Source organism: Nycticebus coucang, chromosome 12 (assembly GCF_027406575.1).
Source record: "Nycticebus coucang isolate mNycCou1 chromosome 12, mNycCou1.pri, whole genome shotgun sequence".
NCBI lineage: Eukaryota > Metazoa > Chordata > Mammalia > Primates > Lorisidae > Nycticebus > Nycticebus coucang.
This window is the reverse complement of record NC_069791.1, coordinates 14,864,779-14,892,325: the sequence shown is the minus strand read 5'-3', so window position 1 is coordinate 14,892,325 and position 27,547 is coordinate 14,864,779. Positions and strand designations below refer to the sequence as shown.

General features: G+C 42.4%; 1 protein-coding gene and 1 non-coding gene across 5 annotated transcripts in view; both read right to left on the bottom strand.

Moving 5' to 3' along the window:
- Nucleotides 1-27,547, bottom strand: part of BIN2 (bridging integrator 2) — a 39,240-nt gene that overhangs the window by 9,390 nt on the left and 2,303 nt on the right. The window contains exons 2-10 of one of the 4 annotated variants that reach the window (XR_008373487.1): nucleotides 21,300-21,380; nucleotides 12,719-12,773; nucleotides 12,332-12,426; nucleotides 11,489-11,584; nucleotides 9,729-9,836; nucleotides 9,351-9,436; nucleotides 8,203-8,278; nucleotides 7,278-7,360; nucleotides 2,473-3,219 (exon numbers count right to left, since the gene is read on the bottom strand). Coding sequence is in view for 3 of the 4 variants with exons in the window: in XM_053558013.1 (XP_053413988.1) it covers nucleotides 2,475-3,219; nucleotides 7,278-7,360; nucleotides 8,203-8,278; nucleotides 9,351-9,436; nucleotides 9,729-9,836; nucleotides 11,489-11,584; nucleotides 12,332-12,426; nucleotides 12,719-12,773; nucleotides 21,300-21,380 (1,425 nt within the window). In the remaining variant the exon portion in view is untranslated. Of the gene's footprint in view, nucleotides 1-2,472; nucleotides 3,220-7,277; nucleotides 7,361-8,202; nucleotides 8,279-9,350; nucleotides 9,437-9,728; nucleotides 9,837-11,488; nucleotides 11,585-12,331; nucleotides 12,427-12,718; nucleotides 12,774-21,299; nucleotides 21,381-27,547 lie in introns of those variants that run through there. The other 3 variants (XM_053558013.1, XM_053558014.1, XM_053558015.1) reach the window with 3 other exon arrangements.
- LOC128562847 (U6 spliceosomal RNA) lies at nucleotides 5,233-5,339 on the bottom strand. The gene has a single exon (XR_008373547.1). It is a non-coding gene; the product is annotated as a U6 spliceosomal RNA (small nuclear RNA).

The window sequence follows — 27,547 nt, the reverse complement described above, 5'->3', positions numbered from 1 at the left end:
GTGTGACCCAGAGCACTCTACCCGAGGGCCGTACAGTGAGACTCTGTCTCTACAAAAAAAAAAAAAAAAATCTTTCTACATAGGGCCTACCTAGCTCTGACCTCTGTAGTCTCATAGAACAAGTCAAATCCCTCATCTATATGATCGCCCTTCCATATAATTTTGAATAGGATATGATTTGATTTCCAGATCCTTCACAGAAATAGGTGCTCTCTAATGGGTGTCTCTCAATTTTTTCTTCATCTATAGTGTCATCTTTCAAAAGGCTGTCCCTTTGTCTTTTTAAAAACTTTTCCTTTTTCTTTTTTTTCTTCTTCTTTTTTTTTTGAGAGACAGAGTCTCACTTGTCACCCTTGGTAGAGTGCCGTGGCGTCACAGCTCACAGCAACTCCTGCTCTTGGGCTTAGGTGATTCTCTTGCTTCAGACTACAGGCGCCTGCCACAATACCCAGCTATTTTTTTGTTGTTGTTGCAGTTTGACCAGGGCTGGGTTTGAACCCGCCACCCTCAGTATATGGGGCCGGTACCCCACTCACTGAGCCACAGGCGCTGCCCTTTATATTTATTTTTTTAAGACAGGGTCTTGCCCCGTTACCTGGGCTAGAGTACTGAGGCATCAGCACAGCTCACTGCAACTTCAAACTCCTGGGCTCAAGCGATCTTCCTGCCTCAACTGCCCGAGTAGCTGGGATTACAGGTGTCTGCCACCATGCCTGGCTAATTTTTTAATTTTTTATAGACACCTGAGGTCTTGCAATATTGCTCAGGATGATCTTAAACTCTCAGCCTCAACTGATCCTCCTGCCTCAGCTTCTTAAAGTGGTAGGATTACAGGCCTGAGCCACCATGTCCAGCCCCTTTTGCTTTTCTTTACTGCCAAGTTCCTGCTTCTACATCTCTATCATCAAAGAAGATACATCCTAGAAATATGCTGGCATTGTTCTGGGGGGTTATTTATCACAGTCACAGGTATGATAAACTAAGGTGATACCTTCCTTTACATCCCCATTAAAAAAAGTAAAGCTCAGGGCGGCGCCTGTGGCTCAGTGAGTGGGGCACCGGCCCCATATGCCGAGGGTGGCGGGTTCAAACCCAGCCCCGGCCAAACTGCAACAGAAAAATAGCTGGGCATTGTGGCGGGCGCCTGTAGTCCCAGCTGCTCGGGAGGCTGAGGCAAGAGAATGGCGTAAGCCCAGGAGTTGGAGGTTGCTGTGAGCTATGTGAGGCCACGGCACTCTACCGAGGGCAGTACAGTGAGACTCTGTCTCTACAAAAAAAAAAAAAAAGTAAAGCTCAGGATGCCAGTTGTAGGTTCTATTTTTTGAGACACAGTCGCACTTTGTTGCTCTCGGTAGAGTGCTGTGGTGTCACAGCTCACAGCAACCTCCAGCTCTTGGGCTTAGGCGATTCTGCTGCCTCAGCCAACTGAGTAGCTGGGACTACAGGCACCTACCACGACGCCTGGTTATTTTTTTCTCACTCTTTCTCAGGCTGGTCTCAAACCTGTGAGCTCAGGCAATCCACCCATCTTGGCCTCCCAGAGGGCTAGAATTACAGGCATGAGCCACTGCGCCTGGCCCAGTTGTACATTCTTTATACAAGGGTATTGGCAACACCCAGAATTTAAGAGGAAAAGAAAGAAATAAGTGAGAATCTAGTCATAATATTAGAGATTAGCCCTTTGTAGGAATCAGTTACCCTAAGAGTAGATGACTAAATTAATTGCTATGAAGACAGAAAACAATCACCAGAACCAAAAAAAGTGTCCAAGGGTATTCTTTTTTTTTTTGAGACAGAGCCTCAAGCTGTCACCCTAGGTAGAGTGCTGTGGCATCACAGCTCACAGCAACCTCCAACTCCTGGGCTCAAGTGATTCTCCTGCCTCCATCTCCCAAGAAGCTGGGATTACAGGTGCCTGTCACAGCTCTGGGCTATTTTTTGGTTGCAGCCGTCCTTGTTGTTTGGCGGGCCTGGGCTGGATTCGAACCTGCAAGCTCAGGTGTATGTGGCTGGTGCCTTAGCCGCTTGAGCCACAGGCGCGGAGCCTCCAAGAGTGTTCTTGAGACTATACTATGACATCTCATCAACTATGGGACAACCTGACTATAGTATCAATGAACTACATGGAGTTTATAAAAGGTGTCTCACACCTTCGTACTTTGGAAGGCCAGGGTGGGAGGATTGCTTGAGTCCAGGAGTTTGAGATCAGCCTGGTTAACACAGTGAGAGTCCATCTCTACTAAAAAAAATTTTTTTAGATGTTAGCTGGGTGCAGTGGCATGTGCCTATAGACCTGGCTTCTTGGTAGGCTGAGCAGGGATGATCATTTGAACTTAGGAGGAATTTGAAGCTATAGAAAGCTGATTGTACCACTGCATTCCAGGTGGGACAAAACAGCATGGGCCCACTTCTGAGAAAAATTAAAAAATAAAAAAAATAAAAGGGAACATAGACCCAGCTGGATCCACTCTTACCTGAGGGATCATCATAGTGGGAGAAGCACAAAGTTCTTCTGGGTTTGGACTATGGATGTTTTCCTTTTCTCGCGCCCCAGGAGTTCTTCCTGGCTTTTCTGGTGGCTCTGGATTAGGAGAGGCCTCTAAGGAGGCCCTAGGACTTGGAGTCCCAGTCCCCAAGAAGGCTCTGGGGCTGGTGGGTGAACCCCCTCCAGAGGCCGGAGGGCTGTTCCCCGAGGAGGACCTGGGGCTCGGAGTGGCTCTGGGTGGAGGAGGCCTACTAGGGGGTGCTGAGGTCCTCTGGATAGAGGCTTTCTTCTTTGGTTGGTCGGATCCTTCACTTGAGGTGCGGGGTCGGAGGACTACTTCTGGGGGTGATGAAGGCTGCTCTGAAGGAATCAGGGCTCTGCCTGGTGATGGGGCTGGGGAGCAAGGGAGAACCTTATCCTGGGACTTGCCATCCTCAGCAGTAGGAGAGGGCTGGGCCTGGGTTGGGCCATTGTAGGCTGGTAGAGACTTTTCTTCCTCAGAGGAACTGGCTTCAGACTCTTCCTCTTCTGTTCCCTCATCTTCTAAGGGCTCTTCTTTGATTTCAGAATTGTCTTCTCCCTGGGCTGCATCAGGTGCCAGGTCTTCTTCAGCTGCTGAGACAGGTTCACTTTCCTTCAAGGCAAGTGCAGAGGGACTGGTAGGTGAGGTAAGAGGGCTGGAGACTGCAGATGTTCGAACTGGGGGAGAAATGACTAAAGAGCGTCTCTTGCTGCTAAAAAAGAAGGACACTGAGATTTAGAAGAGCTAAAAACGAGAGGTAACCTACATAGCCACAAATACATTAGAAGGCATTTACACAATGATAAAACAGAATAAAACAAATTAAAATGTTAGAAAGTTTGTATAATATGCACTAACACTTATCAAGTGAAGTGAAAGAAGTTCATAAAATTATAGCTACATCATGATCTCAATTATGTAAAATATTTATAGAAAAAGAAACTGGAAAAAAACACAGCAAAATATTAGCAAATATTTCCTCTGGGGAAAAGATTAATGGGTGATATACAGTTGCTCCACACAGATTTCGTACCTGTGAATTCTACTTATCTGTCACCCTAAATCAGTGCCTGGGGTACCTTCCCACTCATTCATGGATATGCACAAGTGGTGGAAAATGAGTCACCTGATATTCACTTTCCCAGCTGAGGTTTTAACAAGACATAGATCTACCTTCTTATTTCAGCTCTCATATTATAAATAAGTGTCTGGCAGCATCTGTAGCTCAGTCAGCAGGGCGCCGGCCACATACACCAAGGCTGGCAGGTTCAAAACTGGCCAGGGCCAGCTAAAGCAATGACAACTGCAACAACAACAAAAAAATAGCCAGGCGTTGTGGCGGGCACCTCTAGTCCCAGCTACTTGGGAGGCTGAGGCCAGAGAATCACTTAAGCCCAAGAGTTGGAGTTGCTGTGAGCTGTGATGCCACAGCACTGTACCGAGGGTGACATAGTGTGACTCTGACAAATCAGCAATGTATATTAGATAATGTGTCTTTACACAGAAACTCACATAAAACAAAGTTATGGACTGGTTTGTTAATGAAGATGCTGTGACAAGCAACCCACATAAAAATGACAGGTACTGGTAGCTCAGTGGGTAGGGCGCCGGCCACGTACACTGAGGCTGGCAGGTTCGACCCCAGCCCAGGCCAGCTAAACGACAACTACAACAACAAAAATAGCCAGGCATTGTGGTGGGTGCCTGTAGTCCCAGCTACTTGGGAGGCTGAGACAAGATAATCGCTTGAGCCCAAGAGTTTGAGGTTGCTATGAGCTGTGATGCCACAGCACTCTACCAGGGGCAAGAAAGTGAGACTCTGTCTCAAAAAAATGACAGTTACCAATTATGTGCTGTGTTCTGGGCACAAGGATGGGAGGTAGGAAGAAGAGGAAACTTAGTCCTTGCCCTGTGAGTTCCTGATGTAGGACAAGCATGACATAGGCTCTTTGTGGCACTCACATTCTAGAAGGCTCAAAACATAGCAAGGGAAAACCACATTTTCCCTCAAGGTTCTGGGACATCTCAGTGTAAATGATGGTCAGTTTGGGAAGAACAGACAGTTGTAGAACTTTGACTTTCAATACTGAGGAGAAAAGAGAACTTTTGAAGACAAAGGAAATTTGTCTAGGAAGTCTACATTGGCTCTATAGTGATTATTATTTTTGCAGTTTTTGGCCGGGGCTGGGTTTGAACCCGCCACCTCTGGCATATGGGGCTGGCGTCCTACTCCTTTGAGCCACAGGTGCTGCCAGTATAGTGATTATGTTTAAGCTTGTAACTAATTGCAAAATGTGTAGTACAAGCAATAAATGTGAGTCCTATTCTCCCTTCAGTCCCAAGCTGTTTCACCACCTCCCGAAAGCCCCCTTGAACCATCCACACATTGGACTCTCTGGAATCCTAATGGTTTCATTAGTATGTGCAAGCTTATATTCTTCCTTGTCTCCTTCAGCACATTTTCTATATTTCTAACTTTCTGTAAATCACTTTTGGAAAAGGACATGTCTCCTACGTTCTGGATCCCTAATACCCAGCATAAAACCTCATGCATAGAAGGGGCTTAATGATACTTTCTAAACAAAGGCTTCAGAATAAGCAAGTGGTCACATTGTGGGGGACAAGTGAGTTGCTCACACTTACTAGTATGAAGACTATATGAAGGACGTGTGCCACAGGTGGGAACTAATTGAGCTCCCTCCCCCAACTTCTTTTTTTTTTTTTTTTTAATATGGAACGCTTCACGAATTTGCGTGTCATCCTTGCGCAGGGGCCATGCTAATCTTCTCTGTATCGTTCCAATTTTAGTATATGTGCTGCCGAAGCGAGCACCCTCCCCCAACTTCTTGAATTTAATTGTGTTTTTCCTCTCATGTGGGCCTGTAGTTGTTGTTCTACTATTTTCAGATTAGTACTGAGTATATGGGATGCTTGCTTTTCCATTCTTGAGATTCTTTCTTAGGAGAATGTTCTCCAAATCCATCCAGGTAAATACAAAAAATGCAAAGTCTCCATCTTTTTTATGGCTGAATAGTATTCCACCGCATACATATACCACAATTTATTAATCAATTCACAGGTTGATGGACACTTGGGTTGGTTCCACATCTTTGCAGTTGAACTGAGCTGCTATAAACATTCAAGTTCAAATGTCCTTATGGTAAAATGATTTTTTTTCTTCTGGGTAAATGTCTAGTAATGCATTTCCTGGGTGAAAGACTTAACTACAGCTCAGACTTTGGACTTTATCTTACAAATGCAAATAATGTAACCTAATTGTATGTACCCTTATATTAACACATTAAAAAATGTATGAAGGTAAAAGATGTCACAAAACAAAGTGGAAAAAGGAGGCCATAATAGATTGGGGAAAGATATTTGTGAAGGATATAATTAAAGGATATAATTAATATCCAGAGTATACCAACAAACAAAACAAATAAAAACTCATATAAATCAGTTTTTTTTTTTTTTTTTTTGTAGAGACAGGGTCTCACTTTATGGCCCTCGGTAGAGTGCCGTGGCCTCACACAGCTCACAGCAACCTCCAACTCCTGGGCTTAAGTGATTCTCTTGCCTCAGCCTCCCGAGTAGCTGGGACTACAGGCGCCCGCCACAACGCCCGGCTATTTTTTGGTTGCAGTTAGGCCGGGGCCGGGTTTGAACCCGCCACCCCTGGTATATGGGGCCGGCACCTTACCGACTGAGCCACAGGCGCCGCCCATAAATCAGTTTTTTAAAAAGGCTTAATCCAACTGAAAAATGGGAAAAGGACGAATAGAAAAGTCACAGAACAGGAAACTTAAATGGCCAATAACATGAAAAGATGCTCAAGATAAATAGCAGTTATGGAGCTGTGATTCACAACCGCAAAAAATTCCATTTTATACCCGTAAGTGTGGAAGAATTGAGAAGTCTGACAGTTTCACATATAGCAAGAATGTGGAGCCATGGAACTCTTAATTATTGCCGAAGGGCTGTAAACTGGAACAGTCACTTTGGAGAGCAATTTGGCAACATCCAGTAAGACTCAAGAAGCCCCAGTGACAGACCTATGACTCAGCAATTTCACTCCAAGTACAGACTAAAGAAGCTCTTGATAATATTCAAAGGAAAATGTAAAACATGTTCATTGCAATGTTATTTATGATAGTGAAAAACCAGAAAACAACCCAAATGTCTTAAAAATAGCAGGAAGATAGATAAATCAAACATGAATTAGGCACATAAGAGCATCGATAACAGTTATGGAAAGGAAAGAACAGAGCTAGTAACATATAGCAATAAGGATAAATGTTACAAACACTGTTGAGAGAACAAAGGAAGTTACAGAAGAAATACAGCATAAGTCCATTTATATAAAGTTTAAAATATGTAAAACAGTATTTTATATGCAGGTGTGCGTGAAGTAAAAAGACATGCATGGAAATAATAAATACTAAATGTAACACAATGGTTACCTTTGGTAAGCAGAAAGAGAAAGAGAGTGGATAAGGGACGATGGGAGCTTCAACTATATTCACAATAAATTGATTTCTTAAATTTGGTAGTAGGTATATGGTTACTTGTTGTATTGTTCTTTATACCTTTAGCTATGCCTGAAATATTTAAGGAAAAGAAAAATAGTGTATGAGGGCATAGTATAAACTACAAACATCATGCACATGAACATAAGGGAAAAGTCAGGATGTGTGATTGGAGACGAGGATGTTGAATACGCTAATGTACACACAGGACAAGTGAAGCAGAAGAGCCTTAGAATTTGCTCACCTTGATAGTCCCTTCACAACAAAGACTTTGTTGGAATGTTGCTTCTCCAGTTTGCTCATCACCTCGTACAGATTGTGGTTCAACTAGAGTCAGCAAGAGAGAAAGGGATTTTAGCCAAATGAGAACCCAAGACTGCCATAGCCCTTCTCCCCTCTCCTTCAGACAGTTTCTCAAAACAAAAGCCTTTCAACCTTTCAACTCTGATCTATAATTCCTCCTCATGTCCCTAGCACTAACGTCCAAGGTCCTGTCCCATGACACCTCTTCCTTCAGACTGGCAGCCCTCTCAAGGCAGGGTCCATAACTTGTGTTTGATTTGAGGTTCTGGCTTCTCCCGGGTGATCCAGGGAATAAAAACTCATTTTCATTATTAAAATGGGACATTGGGAGCTTCAAATATATTCACAATAAATTGATTTCTTAAATTTGGTAGGTTAATTATACTATAGCCAAAGAAACTATGAAGAGTAATATCTGTGGCTATGTGAATATGATTAATATTGTACTAAAACAGAATCTTAGAATCCCAGGATCAGAAAAGACCCCATAAGATTATGTTATATGGCTGCCTATCACTGATATATTGGTCCTATTCCAGACCAACTACCTGAGAAACTGACTTGTGCTTAAGAAGTTGGTTTCAGTTGTTCCTTCCATATGCCTAATCTCCTTTATTCATACTGATGCCCAAGGTTGGATGCACTTATTCAGTTGTTAAGGGAGGTGGAAGGGCTCTCTGGTAGTGTATATATGTACTTTAATATAGTTGAACATAATCAGTGAAGTACTATTATTTCATCATGAGATGAAAGTCAAAGTCTGTGATGACAAAATAGATATTTAAAGAAATTATGTAAATCAGAGCTACCCTCATATTTAATAGAAAAACATACCTAGCAGTTTCAATTGGCCAGATGTTTCTCACCTTGCTCATTTCCCTGTAGAAGACATCTCTCAAGTTGGAAATGTTTTGGAAGATGGTCACATAACAACCGATACGACTGTTAGAAAGCAAAGCAACACTTAGAGGTAAGGGATGGTAAAGGAGTTCTTTGAATGCAAGGTAGGACCTTAAACCCAAACCAGCTACAACCAAGACTCCTCAGAGAAAGGCATTCCACACCCTAGGATGTTCTGGGATCTGGATTCATCAGAGCTGGGCCAGGAGCACACATGACTCTTTAGGAGCAGGAAGCCTAGGGAAGACAATATCATCAGCTCAGGCTGACACCAAAGTTTAGCAGTTTCATGAAGCTGTATCATTTGGGCTCTTGAGGTACTGAAGTAGACATGAAAGTGCTTTGAAAAATTATTTTAAAGGACTGTATAAATGTAAAGCCATATAATTATAATTATCATAATAAGTAGTTATTCTTTCTCTTTATGCAATACAGGACTTCCATGCCTGGATGTGCATTAATGGAATTCTCCTGTAAATGAATTGAGGCAGTTTATATTTAAAGAGGCCGCATTAAATTTCAATTCTATTTAAATTAGAAGTCATATAATTGTTTTATAATATACGTAGCCATTAAAAAGGTTCTAATGGACTAATATTAAGTAAAAATGCAAAATACTCTGAGTACAATTGTATTAAAGTATATCCTGTACAAAGAGAAGAAAATAGATGCAAATGGAGTTTCTGCTCAGATTTCTCTTCCAATGTAGAAAATTTAAATCTAAACACTTATTTACTGTGAAGCAAAAGTATCTTCATTAATGCAAAAAATCATCCCATGGTTCATCTTCTAAGTAAATCTGCATGTTTATAAACCAAACTTGTTTAAAACAATACACATTTGAGCATGAAAGCAGAACTCCTAGTATGCATGATAACAACACTTTACTTGCCAAGATCTTTCCTACCCAAGAAGCATCTTGTTTTCAAACCCAGAAAAGCTGGCAGAACAAGGATAGTTATCACTCTATCGTAGATGAAGAAATTAGCTAGGGTCTAGAGAGATAAGGTAGCTTGCCTAGTATCACACGGTGGAGGGGAAACGATATCACACTCTTGAACCACGGCTCTTTTCAAGAGGTGAATATTTGGGCTGCCTGAATCTCAGTCATTACCTGTTATAAAGAATAGGCAGCTCCTCCAGTAGTTCCTGGTTCAGATCTTCAAACACAATCTGGGCTTTGTTGAACTCTTCCTCTGCCTACAGATAAGACAATACTGATCAGTCCTGAACCCAAGGATAGAGGCTGCCTCTTTTATCCTTTGCATTTTTTCAGGGACCAGACTTGCACTCAAACCTCTCTGTCCCCAGACCCATGTGTTCCCCAGCCTCAAGACTCTGAGTATCCTTATAGCATCAATGTCAGAAGAAACAGGATTTCCTTCAGGACACTGGATGCAGAATTTATCATTTCCTATACCCATCTTGGCTAGGCCACCTGCCTATGGGGAGAGGGAGAACGGGAAGGTTTTACCCAGTTGTTTTGCTTTACCCTGGCAGCCTTGGCCTCATCTTTCTTCTTGGCATTCTGCACTGCCTCCAGATGGTGTCGGGCACTGTCATAGTCCACAAGTTTCCGACCCCGCTTGGCGATTCTCTCCTAACCCATGGTGATGAAAAAGAGTGTGGATACTCACTTTTCAGAGGTCAGGATGTAGGGAACAAAGTACCAAACAGAGAGGCAAGATTCCTGAGTCCTATTACCAAATAACACTTTGTAACAGGATTTAGTGCCCAAGGGAACTTCTTTAATATCTGGGAAGAATGGGGCTTCTCAAGGGGAGACAGAGTAAGGGGCAATCCTGTAGATCATATGGAAACTTGTATTAAATTATAGTATTTCCTATGAACCATTATAAACTGTTTCAGCCTCCTAGAGAAATGGCCTTGAGAATCCCACCAAATAGAACATCTGGAGTTTTGGGTCTTAGTCCTCACTCTTCTGTGCATTAGCCTTGTGGGTAACGGCAAGTGCACGTCTGTTTTGGAACCTCAGTAGCCTCATCTGCCCTATAGAAATCTTCTTTTAAAGTTCAGATGCTGAATATAGGTCAGGTGCAGTGGCTCACACCTGTAATCCTAGTACTCTGTGAGGCCGAGGAGGGACGAACCCTTGAGCAGGGAGTTTGAGACCAGACTGAGCAAAGTAAGACTCCATCCCTACTAAAAATAGAAAAATTAGCTGGCACCTGTAGTCTCAGCTACCCATGAGGCAAGGCTGAGGCAGGGGAATTGCTTAAGCCCAAGAGTTTGAGGTTGCTAAGGTCAGCAAGACTCTGTCTCAAAAAAAAAAGAAAAAAAAAAAGAAGCTGAATATAAATTGCTTTGAAAACTCTAAAGTGCCATAAAAATAGTAAATTATTATGGGCACTGAAAGAAAGTCGACTCAAACTAATCCAAACTATAAATTTTACCAGGAAAAGCAAACTATGTCACTGGCCTATCTTAATCTCTCAGTCATGGAATTTGAAAAGATCTTAGCAATTATCTGGTCCAATTTCAACATAATACATGAAGCTTTTCTACAATATCTAAGATACAGTCTGGCTCCTGCTTGAACAGAAAATAGACAACTCACTATCTTAGAGTGCATTTCATTTTTAGAAAGCTTTAACTATTAGAAACTTACATCAGCCTCCTTCTAATTTCTTCCTGTAGAGTCAGTGTTTTTTTCTTTTTTTTCTGAGGCAGAGTCTCACTCTGTGCCCTGGCTGGAGGGTGGAGTGCTGTGGCATCACATTTCACAGCAGCTCAGACTTGGGGCTCAGGGGACCCTCCTGCCTCAGACTCCAGAGCAGCTGGGGCTGCAGGTGCCATCGCCTGATAGTTATTTGAAAATAACTATTCTCTCTCCTTCAAGTTTTCTCTTCTACATATGAAATGTCTTCAGCACCATTAAATATTTCTCTACAGCTGACGGGAATGCCTTGCCTTAGATCAGTGGTTCTCAACCCACAATGAAAATAATTTTATGGTTGGGGATCATCACAACATGAGGAACTGTATTAAAGGGTCGTGGCATTAGGAAGGTTGAGAACCACTGCCTTAGATCTAATTAAAAACCAGCCAAATCTAGGTCACCAAAGTCTGAATTTAAACATGACCTTCGCACTGCCTCTAACTCTCCATCCTAACTTGAATCCTCAGCCTAATCCTTCTCCTCACTTACCTGACTCAGTGAAGTTTAGCCTACTATGTTCTCTAACCTACACAGGCCATCTATAACCCAGCCTGATTCTGTAAATCGAGTACCTTGATCTCGCTGAACTGGGCTACATAGTTTTCCATGGTCCTCAAAGCCTGGTCAGCCAGTTTCTCTTCATAGTCTTCCCAAAGGAGATCATTATTCTGTGGGACGAAGGCAGAGGCTGGCAAAGGTTTTACTTAACAACAACTCCCTTCCAGGGAGCATGTTATTTATGATATCATGTTGGATTCTGGGAAAGAATCAGAAGAAGAAAAGAAACAGCCCCTGCGGGAAAGTGTACATACAGTCAGGGATTAGGAATAGTAACATATTGCCAAAGCCTTGGATTCTAGACCTTAGAGAATAGGGAAGTTTGGAAATAAATAACTGCATGAAGTTAGTTTTTATTTTACTTTATTTATTTTTTGAGATAGTCTCACTATGTTGCCCTCGGTAGAGTGCCCTGGCGTCACAGCTCACAGCAACCTCCAACTCTTGGGCTTAAGTGATTCTCTTGCTTCAGCCTCCTAAGTAGCTGGGACTATAGGCGCCCGCTACAGGGCTTGGCTATTTTTTTGTTGCAGTTTGGCTGGGGCTGGGTTCGAACCTGCCACCCTTAGTATATGGGGCCGGCACCTTACTCACAGAGCCTCAGGCGCAGCCCCATAAAGTTTTAAAGAGGGAAAGGTGGTCAAAACCAGAGGAATCCACAAATTAGGGAAAATTTGTTTTTAAATTTCACAGTTCCAGCTTCTTTCCACCATCCAGTGATGGAGGCAATACAAATGGACAATGTGAACTGTTCCTTTCTTCACCTGTGTTCTCGGATAAGGAAGCTAAGCTGAGCTGAGGTTGAGATGAGAACAGGAGTAAGTGCTCAAAAGCTGTGGTGCCCAAGCCACCCTTACCCCTACAATGGCTGTCAGCTCCTCATAACCGTCCCATTCGCTGCTATAGATTTCCTGTAGAGTTTCTGACACTTTCTTTGAACTTTCATGCATCACTGAAAAGAGAGAATCCAGTCCTACCATCAAGTTTCCCTAAAAGTAGGTGGGTATAACCACATGGGTGACAAATCAGTTCATCCGATTTAGAAGGACAAACTCAAAAGATTTATGTCATTACTGAGGGAAGCTGGATGGGGCTAGGATAGAAAGTCACTCTTCCTTGCCCCACAAAGTCCCAGGAGTCAAAGGCAAACAAGTGATAAAAATCCTAGGTTTCTTTTTCTACTCCCCAGACCACTTAGTAGCTGTGTAAATGTCCTCTGGACCCTGCTATGCTGTAATACCCACCTTTGACTGCACTAAGGAAGTTCTTCAGATCCTTGTAAAGCTTGTGGCCTTCTGCCTGAAAGGGTAAAATACATTTGGAAACTGAAGAAGAGTACATCTCAAAGGATGTTCCAGAAATCAAAATAAAAAATGGGTTAAAAGAGGAAATACACCTGAAATTTCTTCGAACATTCACAAGTATTATAAATTAGATTTTACTCTTTGTCGACAAGTTTGTGTCCGTTTTTGAGGTTGGGGCTGCTGGAGCTCCCACTGCAGTGGCGTGTCTTCTTTCTTCCCTTTGTTCTCTCTGCCAGTGAATAGGAGCCAATACCCAAGTAGCTCTGTTGAAATGTAAGTGTTTTCTTTGTGACTGTGATCCTCTGGCTTACACTCTCTTCTTTGGGTAGATAAATTGCTACTATTTTTTGCACACACCTCTTCCTTCTCTGAACCCCACCCAGACCCTCCTCTCCTCTCCTGACATCTTTCTCTGCCTTGCCTCACTTTGCCCTTCCATCAGTCACCGCTTTACACTTCTCCCCCAGGAGTCTCTTTATTCACTCTCCTCCTGGTTCAAACCCATCTCCATCTATAGTTCTATCTATCCCTGCTTTTGTCTTTGCTTCTATGTGTGAATTCTGATTTTTAGGGTTGGAACTCTCAAGCACAGACTAGGTTTCCCCGTCCTAAAAAAGAAGAGAGGAAGGTATCATTTTGAGTTAGAAGTTCAAATTTCAAGTTGATAGATGAACTGTTTTTACTATAACTCTGACAAATGTCCACTTAGTTTTTGCTTCTTAAATACTTCCAGGAACCAGAAACCGACAGCCTCTTATCTGAGACAGTACTGCCTCTTTTTAAAGTTCTTTGTTAGAACTTTTGCCCACTAGTCTTATGTCTACATAACCACAAAGAAGATCTAATTTCTCTTTCACATGTGCTTGAAGACATTCTTGTGCCCTTCACCAAGACTTCTTTCTCACAGGTTTCCTTAATGGTGTTGTTTAAAGCCCCCCCTCCCATTTTGGTCTCCTTCCTATGCGTGAACTCCAGTTTCTAAGAGGTGGGTGGAAAAGAAGTTTAAGGTTGACGTTTTGGAATCTGACCCAGGATTGTGGGACTGGACTAAGAGGTGTTGCCCATAACAAGGGTACTTACTCTACAGAGCAACAAAGATTGGTTCAGGTGATAAGAGCACAGGCAGTGCCTGGGCTACTCATCAGAGAGGTTCCGTAGTTTTGTTCTCAAGTTGAATTTTTATGTAAGTTGGAACAGGCATGTTTACCTATTACCTATAATAGCTTCTACTCACAAGTATGATTTGTATCTAAGTCAGATGTCTGTACCTTCTTTCCTACATGGGAGTCATACATCAGTTGCATGTTTATAACTTTGGGACTTATGGTAATAGTCTCCATTTGTAAGTGAGAATTGTGTGTAAGTCAGACGTTTGCAACTTGGGGACTGCCTATACTTGAAAGCTGGGATGCATTAGTTAGTGTACCTTAAAATATGTGCTGTGGACTTGTTCACTTGTTATTTGCTGTATTTGTTACTTGATAAGCTATTGTGTATACCTAAAGTACAAAAATTTATGGGAGAAAAAAAGAAAAATTCAGAAAGTTCTATTAGAAAAAAAAAAAAGAATTCAAAAAATTTTATCTCATGATTTAAAAGCTTTTTTCCTGTAGAAATATTTAGGAAAAGATCACTATTAATTTTAGCAGCAGAAAATCAAGGTCTATTGGTAAAATAAACAAAGAAAATTGGACTAATTATTTCATTGATTTTCTTGCCTCTGGAGCTCACTCCTAAGCTCCTCCAAAATTTTTTTTTTTTTTTTTTTTTTTGTAGAGACAGAGTCTCACTTTATGGCCCTCGGTAGAGTGCCGTGGCCTCACACAGCTCACAGCAACCTCCAACTCCTGGGCTTTAAGCAATTCTCTTGCCTCAGCCTCCTGAGTAGCTGGGACTACAGGCACCCGCCACAACGCCCGGCTATTTGCACCTCCAAAATTCTGACCTTACTTCAGATTAAAATCCTCAAGGCTTGGCACCTGTTGCTCAGTGGTTAGGGCATCAGCCACATACACTGGGGTGGCGGGTTCAAACCCAGCTTGGGCCTGCTAAACAACAATGACAACTGCAACCAAAAGAAAAAAAAAAATAGCCGGGCCTTGTGGCGGGCGCCTGTAGTCCCAGCTACTAGGGAGGCTGAGGCAAGAGAATCGGCTAAGCCCAAAAGTTTGAGGTTGCTGTGAGCTGTGACGCCACAGCGCTCTACCAAGGGTGACAAAGTGAGACTCTGTCTCAAAAAAAAATAAATAAAAATAAAATCAAATCCCTCTCAAGGGGCTAAATGCCAGAGACATGAAGACAAAGATAGTTTCAAAGGAGTCAGAGACACGGTCAGAGAAGTAGGAGAACTGGAACTGTGCAGTGTTATAGCAAATGAGCATCAAGAGAACGTCAGAGGACCGATTAAGGAAGGGTCAGTCCTGTAGAGAGGTCAGAATAAGGAAGAATTGATAAAATGCATTGAACTTGGTGGTTGGAGGTCACTGGTGACCGTGAGAAAACATTCAGAATAGCAAAAAGGAGACAGATTTTGTCAGTTTAACAAAATTCAGAAACACTCAGCACTTACCAGGAAGGATATCTCACTTCCTCCTTGTTTGTTCATTCACAGAAAAGGTTTAGATAGCCTAAGATGTTACATGCACATAATATGTTTTAAACATGGATAAGGTTGATAAGTTCAAGAGTTCTGAGAATGTAATAATCAAGGTTTTAAAGAGCTTTGAGAGAGTTTGAGGGATTATAAGATTTAATAGGGCTTTTAAATCTTTTTTTGAAAGAAAACAACACTTTCACCATGAAGTTATATTTCAAAAATATTTGAGTAATAAAATCTATTAAACTATCTTACACATACATAATTTCTACAAATTAAATTCTTTTTTTTTTAAGACAGAGTCTCACTTTGCTGCCCTGGGTAGAGTGCTGTGGCATCACAGCTCACAGCAACTTCAAACTCTTGGGTTTAAGCGATTCTCTTGCCGCAGCCTCCCAAGCTGGGACCATAGACGCCTGCCATAACACCCAGCTATACAAATGAAATTCTTAATTCTTTTTCCTATTAGATATCACATGGCCTGAAAAATCAGATCAGTGTAATAATCAAGGCTACTGTGTATGATTGTACACAGTTTAAAATTAGGGATGCTATCTATATCATAGTCCAGAAATGTAAATACCTCTGCTCTCCACTGAATCTCCGAAAAGCCCATCTCCATTTGTGGTTTATTTATTTATTTATTTTTTTGAGACAGAGTCTCACTTTGTTGCCCTCGGTAGAGTGCTGTGGCATCAGAGCTCACAGCAACTTCAAACTCAGGCTTAAGTGATTCTCTTGCCCAGCCTCCCAAGTAGCTGGGACTAGAGATGCCTGCCACAATGCCTGGCTATTTTTAGAGATGGGGTCTTGCTTTTGCTCAGGCTGGTCTCGAACCTGTGAGCTCAGGCAATCCACCTGCCTCGGCCTCCCAGAGTGCTGGGATTACAGGTGTGAACCACTGCACCTGGCCTTCCATTTGTGTTTTAGATTCAAGCCTTAGTCACAAAGTTCTCCTTCATGCTCTTGCTCTTTCCTCACAGAAAATGAAGTATGGGTGTGTGTGTGAAGGTTGTATTGGTGTGGATGGAATGGCAGGTGGAATATGGGACAGCACGGGGTCATTTTGTTTCTCTGATTGTCTCCAGGCTGGATAATCCCAGCATCTTTCTCCTCTCCTGAAAGATGTGACTCTAAAAGTTTTAGGTTCTTACTGGTCTGGGAGTTAAGAAACTTGGCTTTACCAGCAACTAGCAGGTTATTCCACTTCTTTGGCTTCAGTTTCCTCATCTGTAAATGCTGGGTAAAGCCATTTCTAGCTCTAAACCTTATGATTTTATCACTTCTACTCTCTGAATCCTCGCCAAATTCTTGGCATTGCCATAAAGAGTCTGAGTCAGTTCTTCCTACCCCTTATACAAACAGTCCCAACCCTCAGTTAATGAACCACTCACTCAGGAAGCTTATCCTAAGCACTCAGGTAGACAGACCTTTCTCCTAAGAGACTGGGAGACTGAGAATGGAGAAAGTCCTTGTCCTGTCCTACTTTTCGGAGGAAAATGAATTCTAATCAACAAAACAAGTGTAAGCAGCATGACTGAACCCTGAGCAAATGTTGAAAGTGCTTGATCCAGTGGAGATCCAGGAGGGAAAGATGAAGCTAGATTATCAGATTTGATTTTAAGGCCATAAATTGGAAGCAGAAGCTGCTGTCACCATCAGAAATAATATATAACAACAACATAAAACAAAACTAAGGAGACAACCAGATGTTATGTGCCTCCTGATGGAAAAATACAGTAACATCTATAAAGTATTCTTGCTACCAAAACAAACAAAAATCTGAATCTCATCAAGCCTCAAAATTAGAAAATACAGGAGACAGAGGAACATGTTGAACAATACCACAGGGCTTCAGTCAACAAAATATAGACTGTAGGAAACTTCAAGACAAACAACTTGGTGTCATCAACAAATAAGATGTAAGAAGGCAGGAATTAGAAACCCATAGGTTAAGAGATTTAACTTTAAATCTTTAAAAGACTTAAACATGTCAGAGAGTTGCTGACTTTAAAAAAAATTGTAAAAAAAAAACAATGACACAATCAGGGGAATTTGAACATTGAACGGATATTTTGTAATACTAAGGCATGATGCTGAATTTTTGGACAGCACTAAAATTTTAGTGGAATATTTAATCTGAAATATCTGAAAAGATATTTGTATTATATCATTAAGAGAAGAAGATAGGTTTCAAAACCATATGCATGGACTACAATCTCACTTTTGTAAACCTCACATTTATTTATAATAGATATATTTAGATATCTTACACACATAGAAAAGTAACTGTAAGGCTGTAAAATAGCAATGGTCATAGCTTAGAAAGATGTGAAATCATTACTGTTTTTTAAATTCATTTTTTCTTAATGTACTTTCTAATTTGTTGTAGTGAGTAAATGTTTTATAGAAAAACATACTGAGGGGTGGCGCCTGTGGCTCAAGGAGTAGGGCGCCGGTCCCATATGCTGGAGGTGGTGGGTTCAAACCCAGCCCCGGCCAAAAACCACATACAAAAAAAGAAAAACATACTGAGTTATGATAATGGTAGTATGGTTACATTTTAAGAGTTGTCACCTTTAGAGATTGATAATGAAATTTTTATGGATATGTGAAAGTTGTCAGAATCCAAATGGAGTCACTAGTGTTTAAAAAAAAAAAAAAAAAGCCCTGGGTGGCACCTGTGGCTCAGTGAGTAGGGCGCCAGCCCCATATACCGGAGGTGGTGGGTTAAAAACTGCAAATAAATAAATAAATAAAATAAAAATAAAAAGCCCTGACAAATATAGCCAAGAAAGGCCATGAAGAGAGGGTCTGCATGCTTCTGTGTCTGATAACAAAAATTATCACAAAAGATTGCAAAAACCACAATCTTACACAAAACCTATCATAACCTTATACAATAAATTCTTTTGCAAGGACACGTGCCCAGCAACTGCCTGTCCTTGGACTGGCATCACCTTATTATTGACCTGTAGCCAAAGCTATATTCCAAAATAATCACGTAATCCTTGTTCTTTTTTCCTTTAGAAACCTTTGTCTTCCTTTACCTCCCTGAATATGCACATGTTGTCCCATGGCAATGCTTTATTCCTGAATAAATGTGTTTTTCTTTTAGACAGCCTCTTTCTGTTTGTTATTTAGGTTGATAGATGATGACATCTGGAACTTGCTTCATAATGCTCAGGACAGGAGAAAGTGGGTGGGGACACAGATGGAACTAGACTGTCCATGAGTATATAAATCATGGAAGCTGAGTGATAGGTACATGTACATTTATTATACATATTTCTCTACCTTTATATATGTTTGAAATTTTTCATTAAAAAATAGTTTAAAAATAAGTTTCCCAAGTGCTACTCCCAGAGACCTTGCATTTGTAAAATAGTTCCCAAATGATTCTGTTATACAATTAACTACTGAATTACATGATAGTTAATATCCTTTTAATACAATTTAAAAAATTATTTTTCATGTAATTTAACCGATACATCTAATAAAGAATTTGTAGGCCAGGTACGGTGGCTCACACCTGTAATCCTAGTACTCTGGGAGGCTGAGGCAGGCAGATTACATAAGATCATGAGTTCAAGACCCATCTCTAAAAATGTACCAAATGTACTAAAAATGAAAACCCTGAGGCAAGAGGATTGCTTGAGCCCATGAGTTCAAGGTTGCTGTGAGCTATGACGCATGGGACTCTACCCAGGGCAACAGAGTGAAACTCTGTCTCAAGGAAAAAAAAAAATCCTGTATCTTTGTTATTTACAGTAGTCCCTTTACATCATTCCTGAGTTTATGCTAAACAAATGATTCAGGATGGTGGCTGGCCAGGCTGGAAAAATGAACCCAGTAATTAGAAAGTTGAGGCTCCAAGACAGATGATATCAGCCTGACTTCTTGGGGAGGGGAAAAGGAATGAGAGATTGAGTTCAATCACTTAGTGAATGATTCAGAAATTTCAATAAGAACTCTAGACACCGGAGCTTACCTAAGTAATCCTACATCAATGTGCTGAGAGGGTGACATGTTCTGAAGACACAGAAGCTTAGTGTGTGGGACCTTCCCAAATCTCACCCCATGTATCTTTTCTTTTTCTTTTTTTTTTTTTTTTGTAGAGACAGAGTCTCACTTTATGGCCCTCGGTAGAGTGCCGTGGCCTCACACAGCTCACAGCAACCTCCAACTCCTGGGCTTAAGCGATTCTCTTGCCTCAGCCTCCCGAGTAGCTGGGACTACAGGCGCCCGCCACAACGCCCGGCTATTTTTTGGTTGCAGTTTGGCCGGGGCCAGGTTTGAACCCGCCACCCTCGGTATATGGGGCCGGCGCCTTACCGACTGAGCCACAGGCGCCGCCCCCATGTATCTTTTCATTTGGCTGGTCCTGATTTGTATCTTTTATAATAAAATTGTGATTGTAAGCAGAGTACTTTCCCAAGTTCTGGGAGTCATTCTAGTGAATTATCAAACCTGAGCAGGTAATAGGAACTCTACCATCTGTATCTAGTTGGTTAGAAGTGCAGTAGACTGGGAACCCCAGAGCTTACAGCTAGTATCTAAAGTGAGGGTAGTCTTGTAGGAGACTATGCCCTTAACCAGTTAATTTGCCTTAACTCTGGGCAGTGTCAGTATTGCATTGCAACTGGATATTCATTTAAGTTAATAACTGTCTTCTATTATAAAGAGGAGATAGCAATCTCTAAGCCTCCTATAAAAATTAAATGAGATAATGCATGTGAAGCGCTGATCACAATGCCTTGCATGTGGTAGGTGGAAAGTCAAATATCCCACAAAGGCTAAACCTCCATAATCTACTTCCTTTTTTCTTTCTGAGACAGTCTCACTCTGTCACCCTGGGTAGAGTGCCATGGCATCATCATAACTTACAGCAACCTCAAACTCTTGGGCTCAAGTGATCCTCTTGCCTCAGCCTCCCAAGTAGCTGGGACTATACGCAGCCACCATAATGCCAGCTACTTTTTAGAGACAGGGTCTCACTCTAGCTCAGGCTGGTCTCGAACTTACGAACTCAAGCAATCTACCTGCATTGGCCTCCCAGAGTGCTAGCATTATAGGTGTGAGCCACTGTGCCTGGCCCTATAATATACTTTTTTTTTTTTTTGAAACAGAGTCTCACTTTGTCACCCTTGGTAGAGTACCATGGCATCACAGCTCACAGCAACCTCCAACTCTTGGGTTTAGGTGATTCTCTTGCCTCAGCCTCTCGAGTAGCTGGGACTACAGGCACCCACCACAATGCCCAGCTATTTTTTGTTGCAATTTGGCTGGGGCTAGGTTCGAACCTGCCACCCTCGGTATATGGGGCTGGCGCCCTACCCACTGAACCACAGGTGCCACCCAATGTAATCTACTTCTTTATGTAAATTTTCTACATGAAATTATCCATAATACCTAGTTGAAGTGGAAGGAACAAGAGGCTTGTTGGTAGAAATGACAGGTGAAAGATGGAGGTATTTTAGAACATAGGGCACAGGTGGGGTAGATGTAGTGAACAAAGAAACAATGTAGAAAGCATGGTGCTGTTGAGATGAGATGAGCTGGAGGGTGGCAGAGGAGGTGAATGCTGGGTAGGTGAATAAACCAAAAACTAAGGTGGCAGAGGCTCGTTTTGATGTTGTCTAAGGACTTGGTGATGCCACTGTACCTTGGCAGTCCTGAGGGTAACCAATAAAAGAAAAGAACATTCCTTTATCCCCCTAAATCGCAGGGTCAGAAGGAACTGGAAAGGTAAGTTTCTCTGGTTTCCAGGGAAATATTAAGCAGTGAGTCACCCTGTGGCTTTAGCCCTGAGGGACAGGATGGATTAGCAGGGACATTTGCTACTTTGCTGAACCTGCTGTTCTGCCATTCAGCCCTCATGTCTCCTTCTTCCTCCAAGCTTCCCTTCTCCACCATCCAGATTACCTGTTGTTGGTAGAAGTTGTTGGCACTTTGTTCAAATCGCTCATCTTTGGTTTCTACAGTTTTCCCCAATTTCTGCAGTACCTGGGAATATAAGACAGAAAGGCCCAGAGTTATAGTCAAGTCTCTTATCTGCTGGCCTTATATGATACTAGGATCACTTAAGTCTCAGGGGCTGTAATCATCAGCCCAACAGAAGTAGGAATAGAACAAATTATTGAAAAACAATCAGGTTTTGTGGCTCTTCTCAGATTGGGGGTACCTCTGAGGGTATGCTATAGTGGGCTTTATATATAAAGCTCAGAATAGATAAGGTAAATCTTCCTGGAATTTTAACTTTTTTTTTGGGGGGGGGAGATAGGGTCTCCCTGTGTTGCCCATGATGGGGTTCAGTGGCACGGTCATAGCTTACTACAACCTTGAACTTCTGGGCTTAATCAATCTTCCAGGCTCAGCCTCCCTAGTAACCAGGACTATAGGAATGCACCACCATAGTCTGTCAATTTTTAAAAATTATTTTTGGGGCGGCGCCTGTGGCTCAAAGGAGTACGGCGCCAGCCCCCTATGTCGGAAGTGGCGAGTTCAAACCCAGCCCCGGCCAAAAACGGCAAAAAAAACCCAAAAAAATTATTTTTGTAGAGAGGAAGTTTTACTATGTTGTCCAGGCTGTTCTCAAACTCCTAGCCTCAAGCAATCCTCCTGCCTAGGGCTTCCAAAATGTTGGGATTACAGATTACAGGCCTGAGCCATTATGCCAGGCCTGTCATTGTTAACTTTAAAAAAAAATTTTTTTTAAATAATGAGAAGGAAGAGAGCATTATATTAAAACATGGATTAAGGACAGGCATAGTGGGTCACATCTGTAGTCCCAGCTACTAGGGAGGCTAAGGCAGGAGGATTGCTTGAACCTAGGAATTCAAGGCTGCAGTGAGCTATAACTGTGCCACTGCACACTACATCCTGGGCAACAAAGGGAGACCCTGTCTCAAAATCAATCAATCAATAAATGAATAAATAAAAATAAAACAAAGATTGTGAAGAATATAATATGTGCATGGCTTTAAAGATAAAACATGAGCACTAAAGATATTTTTCACTTGAGAGACTCTTCTTCCAGCCATGGCCACCAATTCCTCTAGATAGATCAAGTTAGAGAGGTGGTTAGGGCACTTTTCTTTCATGAGGGTCCTTGTGGAAAACTCTGCAAAGCCTGATATAATATGTTTGAAACTCAGCTAGACATGATGCTATCCATATCTATCTACTCTCAATAGGAAATCTGAGAGCCAGCCATCACACTAATCTCAGTACTAATGTAAAAGACATGGTGATGAATAAGACCCAGTCTGTTCCGATAGGGGCCATTCACTTGTATAAACAAGTAATTACATGTAGTAAGAAAAATCTAAGACTTCTACCTGTAATCCCCATCTTGGAAGGGGGTACCACCATCCCCCAGGCCCAGATTAGAAACTATAATCTATGTATCCTTCTAAACTGTAAGCTCCTTAAGGATTGGGTACTTTCTTTGGTTATTTATGTTTCTCAGACACTTTCCTTGGTCATTGATATTTTTCATCATCCAGGACATAGATGCTTTTTTTTGAGACAGAGTCTCACTTTGTTGTCCTTGGTAGAGTGCTGTGGCATCACAGCTCACAGCAACCTCAAACTCTTGGGCTCAAGTGATCCTCTTATCTCAGCCTCCCAAGTAGCTGGGACTACAGGCACCCGCCACAATGCGGACTATTTTTTAGAGATGGGGGTCTTGCTCTTGCTCAGGCTGGTCTCCAACCTGTGAGCTCAGGCAATCCACCTGCCTTGGCCTCCCAGAGTTCTAAGACTACAGGCATGAACCACAAGCCCAACCCCCCAAGCGCACAAATACTTAATAATTGTAACAGAAAGGGGAGTGAGACTGATACAGGAGATGAATAGGCAGGGCCTTGAAGTAGGATTTTGCTAGATTGTAACAGAGTACAAAGGTTGAAAATGGGAAGAGGATTCCAGGAAAGACTACAGCATTAGCAAAGTCATGGGAGTATGCAGTTTCATGAGATGGTTCAGCATGGCTGGTTTGGGTTGTGTCTGGGGACTCAAGGGGAATGAAGCTAGAAAAGTGTGACTGGAGTCTCATTATGAAGGGCTGTGCATCCCATGCAAGAGCGCCTAGATCTGGAGCACATGGCAGAGTCTGTGTAGAGACTTTGACTCAAGTGCTTCCATTCTTAATCCTAGAGGGTAGTGTCTCTCACTCCTGGAGCTCTCTACATAGTGATTAAGGTCAAGAACTATGGAATCAGAGAGATACAGGCTCCCATTTTGGTCTTTCCATTTACTGACTATAAGCCTTTGGGCAAGTCACTTAAATTCTTGAGACTCAGAGCTTCCTTTCCCCTGTTAGGATAATACTTATCTCCTGAAGTTGTTGAGGATTAAATGATATTATGCATGTAAACTGCTTTCTCAGTGCTGCCATACAAAGAGGATATCCACCATCATTATGCCTAGTTTCACTCTCTTGCCTGTAAATGGCTGTGGTTCCTTTTTGGTTTGGCCATATCTGTTTGTGTTTGTCTTTTACTCCACCTCACTCATCACCCAGCCTTGGGTACAGAGGGCTGCCACCCTCCCTAGCTCCACCTTCTTCCCCCAACAAAACACTGTTCTCTACCAGAAAGTTGCAAAACCACCTTGTTTAGTGGCAAGTGCAGCTCTTACTTCCCTTCTGCTACCCCTCCTTTCCTGTGCCCATGGCTTTGTTCTTCTTAGGTGAAGAGGACAGAAAAGACAGACACAAAGGAGAAAACTCAGTCTGGAGTCACTGCTGGGCATGACTAGGGCAGACCATCTCCCAATCCCCAAAAGGCTCAAGGCTAAAAGGCGTGGAGGGTGTGGGGGCTATTGAGGGAAACTACCCACCTTCTACTCTCAAAGTAAAAGCATTAGTATTATCACCCTGAAATATACCCCAGTGCTTTGGGGCCAAGATCTTAATTGCTATAAGCAGCAGGTTTATGTGTCAGGGCCCTTATACCATGTTGTAGGTGTTCTTCCTTAACCAAGAGATCCTGAGGGAACAGAATGTGCAGATGTACAACAGCTGTTTATTGAAAGAATTCTAAGAGGCTCGGTGCCTGTGGCTCAAGCGGCTAAGGCGCCAGCCACATACAACAATGACGGCTACAACCAAAAAACAGCTGGGCGTTGTGGCAGGTGCCTGTAATCCCAGCTACTTGGGAGGCAGAGGCAAGAGAATCGCTTGAGCCCAGGAGTTGGAAGTTGCTGTGAGCTGTGATGCCACAGCACTCTACCCAGGGTGACAGCTTGAGGCTCTGTCTCAAAAAAAGAAAGAATTCAAAGAAAGAAGACAATAAATTGTACTTTTGGGTTACTTCCTAAAGAAAGCCCATGTAATGCCAATCCCTAAAGTACTGCCCTGAGGATTCTGCCCCAATATGCCTGGCTGCTGCGAAGTTAGAATCCAGATATTTAGAGAGAAAGGGCAAGAACCATGACAAGAAAGTAAATGTAGAACAATATTAACACTTGCTGAATCTGGGTGGAAAATATTCTAGTGTTCATTGACCTATTCTTTTAACTTTTCTGTACATTGGGAGGGGGTAAATCTTAAAAAAAAATTACTGCATACATGTTTGGGAGCTATAGTTCCTCACCATCGCCTTCCCCATAGTCATTTATAATAACTAAGGTAAGTGGAATAGGGCCTGGAAGGTATTTCATAATTTTGCTGAAATTTTTTCATAGCTGTAATAACTGTATTGTGGTTATGTAAGAAATCTTTATTTTGGGGTAGTGCCTGTGGCTCAAAGGAGTAGGGCACTGGCCCCATATGCCAGAGGTGGGGGGTTCAAACCCAGCCCCGGCCAAAAAAAAAATGCAAAAAAAAAAAAAAAGAAATCTTTATTTTGGGGACATATGTTAAAGAAGTCTTTCCTTATATGGCCTAATATACTTTTTCCAGCCCTTTCTCCTCCCATTCCTGTGCTTCAGCTCAGCAGCATTTCTCACTATTATCCCTAAAAGGATTTGCAGACTCCATGCCTTGCTCATGCTGGCATTTCTCAGCTAGAAAGCGCTCTCACCTAAGGAACTGCTAATCATCTACAATTCCCATTTCAAATTCAGCCCCCACTATAACACTTCTCTTAAATCTCCCTAATCTTTCTGGCTCTCTGAATTCCCAGCAACCTACATACCTCTCAGGTCACTTATTTTATTTATTTCACTAGATTGCAGGCTTCCAGCAGGCAGGAGTGTCTCTTATCTCTAAATTCCCTCTCGGGTCCAGGCCAGAAGCCTGGACGAAAGAGTTTTTCTGAAATATTTGGTAAATTTGACAGGGCGTGGTGGCTCACACCAATAACCCTAGCACTCTGGGAGGTGTGAGGTGGGTGGATCACTTGAGCTTAAGCGTTTGAGACCAGTCTAAGCCAAAGTGAGACCCTGTTTCTAAAAAACAGCCAGGCATTGTGGTGGGCACCTATAGTCTCAATTACTTGAGAGGCTAAGGCAAGAGGATTACTTGAGCCCAAAAGTTTGAGGTTGCTGTGAGCTACGATGTTACAGCACTCTACTGAGGGTGACAAAGTGAGACTCAATCTAAAAAAAAAATAGAAAAAATGAGCTGGGCATTGTGGCGGGCACCTGTAGTCCCAGCTACTCAGAAGGCTGAGGCAGGAAGATCGCTTGAGCCCAGGAATGTGCAACACAGTGAGGCTCTGTTTCAAAAAAAGAAAAAATATATGGTGAATTAAGCCTTCTGGGATATAGGCTGAGTAAGAAGACAACAGAGAAATACACCAACAGAGCAATGGTAAACAATGCCCAGGAGTTCTAAGATATTTGCCACAGAGGAGTCATGAGCAGATGGTAAAAGCAGTAGGGTTGTTGGAAATGTGAAGATGTATCACACTGAAAAACACAATTAAGCCAGCTTAAATACAGTCTCATGCTGAGTTTGGGTAGGAAGTGGAAAACAGACCAAGCAGAACGTCTCATCTCTATTGTGTTTACCTGTCACCAGACCTTTACCCCTAGTTTTTGAGAGGAGAAGGCCTGAGCAAAATGTGTTTCCACTCCTAAATTCTATTGCTTCTGAGAGAGGATCAGCCGCAGGTGGGCAGGCACAGATGTCAGAGTGGCTTATCAGGAACGTTGTAAAGGGAGCAGGCTGAGGTTAGGTTCAGAGGCAAGACACCTGGGTTTCAGTAATAGTTCTGCCACCTACCAATCTCTTTTGAGATGTCTTTCCTCATTTCTAAAATTGGGATACTAGGGCAGTGCCCATAGCTCAGTTGACAGGGTGGCGGCCACATACACCAAGGGTGGTGGGTTCAAACCTGGCCTGGGCCAGCTAAAAAAAAAAACGACGACGACTGCCAACAACAAAAAAAATAGCTGGGTGTTGTGGTGGGCGCCTGTAGTCCCAGACACTTGGCAGACTGAGGCAAGAGAATCACTTGACCCCAAGAGTTTGAGGTTGCTATGAGCTATGACGCCACAGCACTCTACCTAGGGCGACAGCTTGAGACTCTGTCTCAAAAAGAAATAAAAAAAAATAAAATTGGGATACTAATAACTTGCTTAAGGGGTTGAAAAGATGAAGTGAGATCACAGAATGTTGGCTCCATTAAGGGAGAAATCATCTCTTTTTTGTCATATGCCTGTAACTGGTCTATTAGAGGCACTTGATATTTGACATATTTCACTATTGGACTCATTAGCTATTAGATATGACTCAGATTACATCCAATTGCTTATAGAAAAATGAAGGGAATCCTTCCTTTTTTTTTTTTTTTGCAGTTTTTTTTTGGCCAGGGCTGGGTTTGAACCCACCACCTCCGGTATATGGGGCCGGCACCCTATTCCTTTGAGCCAGGTGCCAGCCGGAATCCTTCCTTTTTATGTTTTTTGAGATAGAATTTCATTATGTCACCCTGGGTAGAGTGCCGTGGAGTCACAGCTCACAGCAACCTCAAACTCTTGGGCTTAAGCGATTCTCTTGCCTCAGCCTCCTAAGTAGCCTCAGTCCTCCTGGGGTAGGGCTACTCAGCATTAACCAAGGACACTATCAAACTCTTGGGCTTAAGCGATTCTCTTGCCTCAGCCTCTTAAGTAGCTGAGACTACCGGCACTCACACAATGCCCGGCTATTTTTTTGTTGCAGTTGTCATTGTTGTTTAGCAGGTCCTGGCCAGGTTCAAACCTGCCAGCCCCGGTGTATGTGG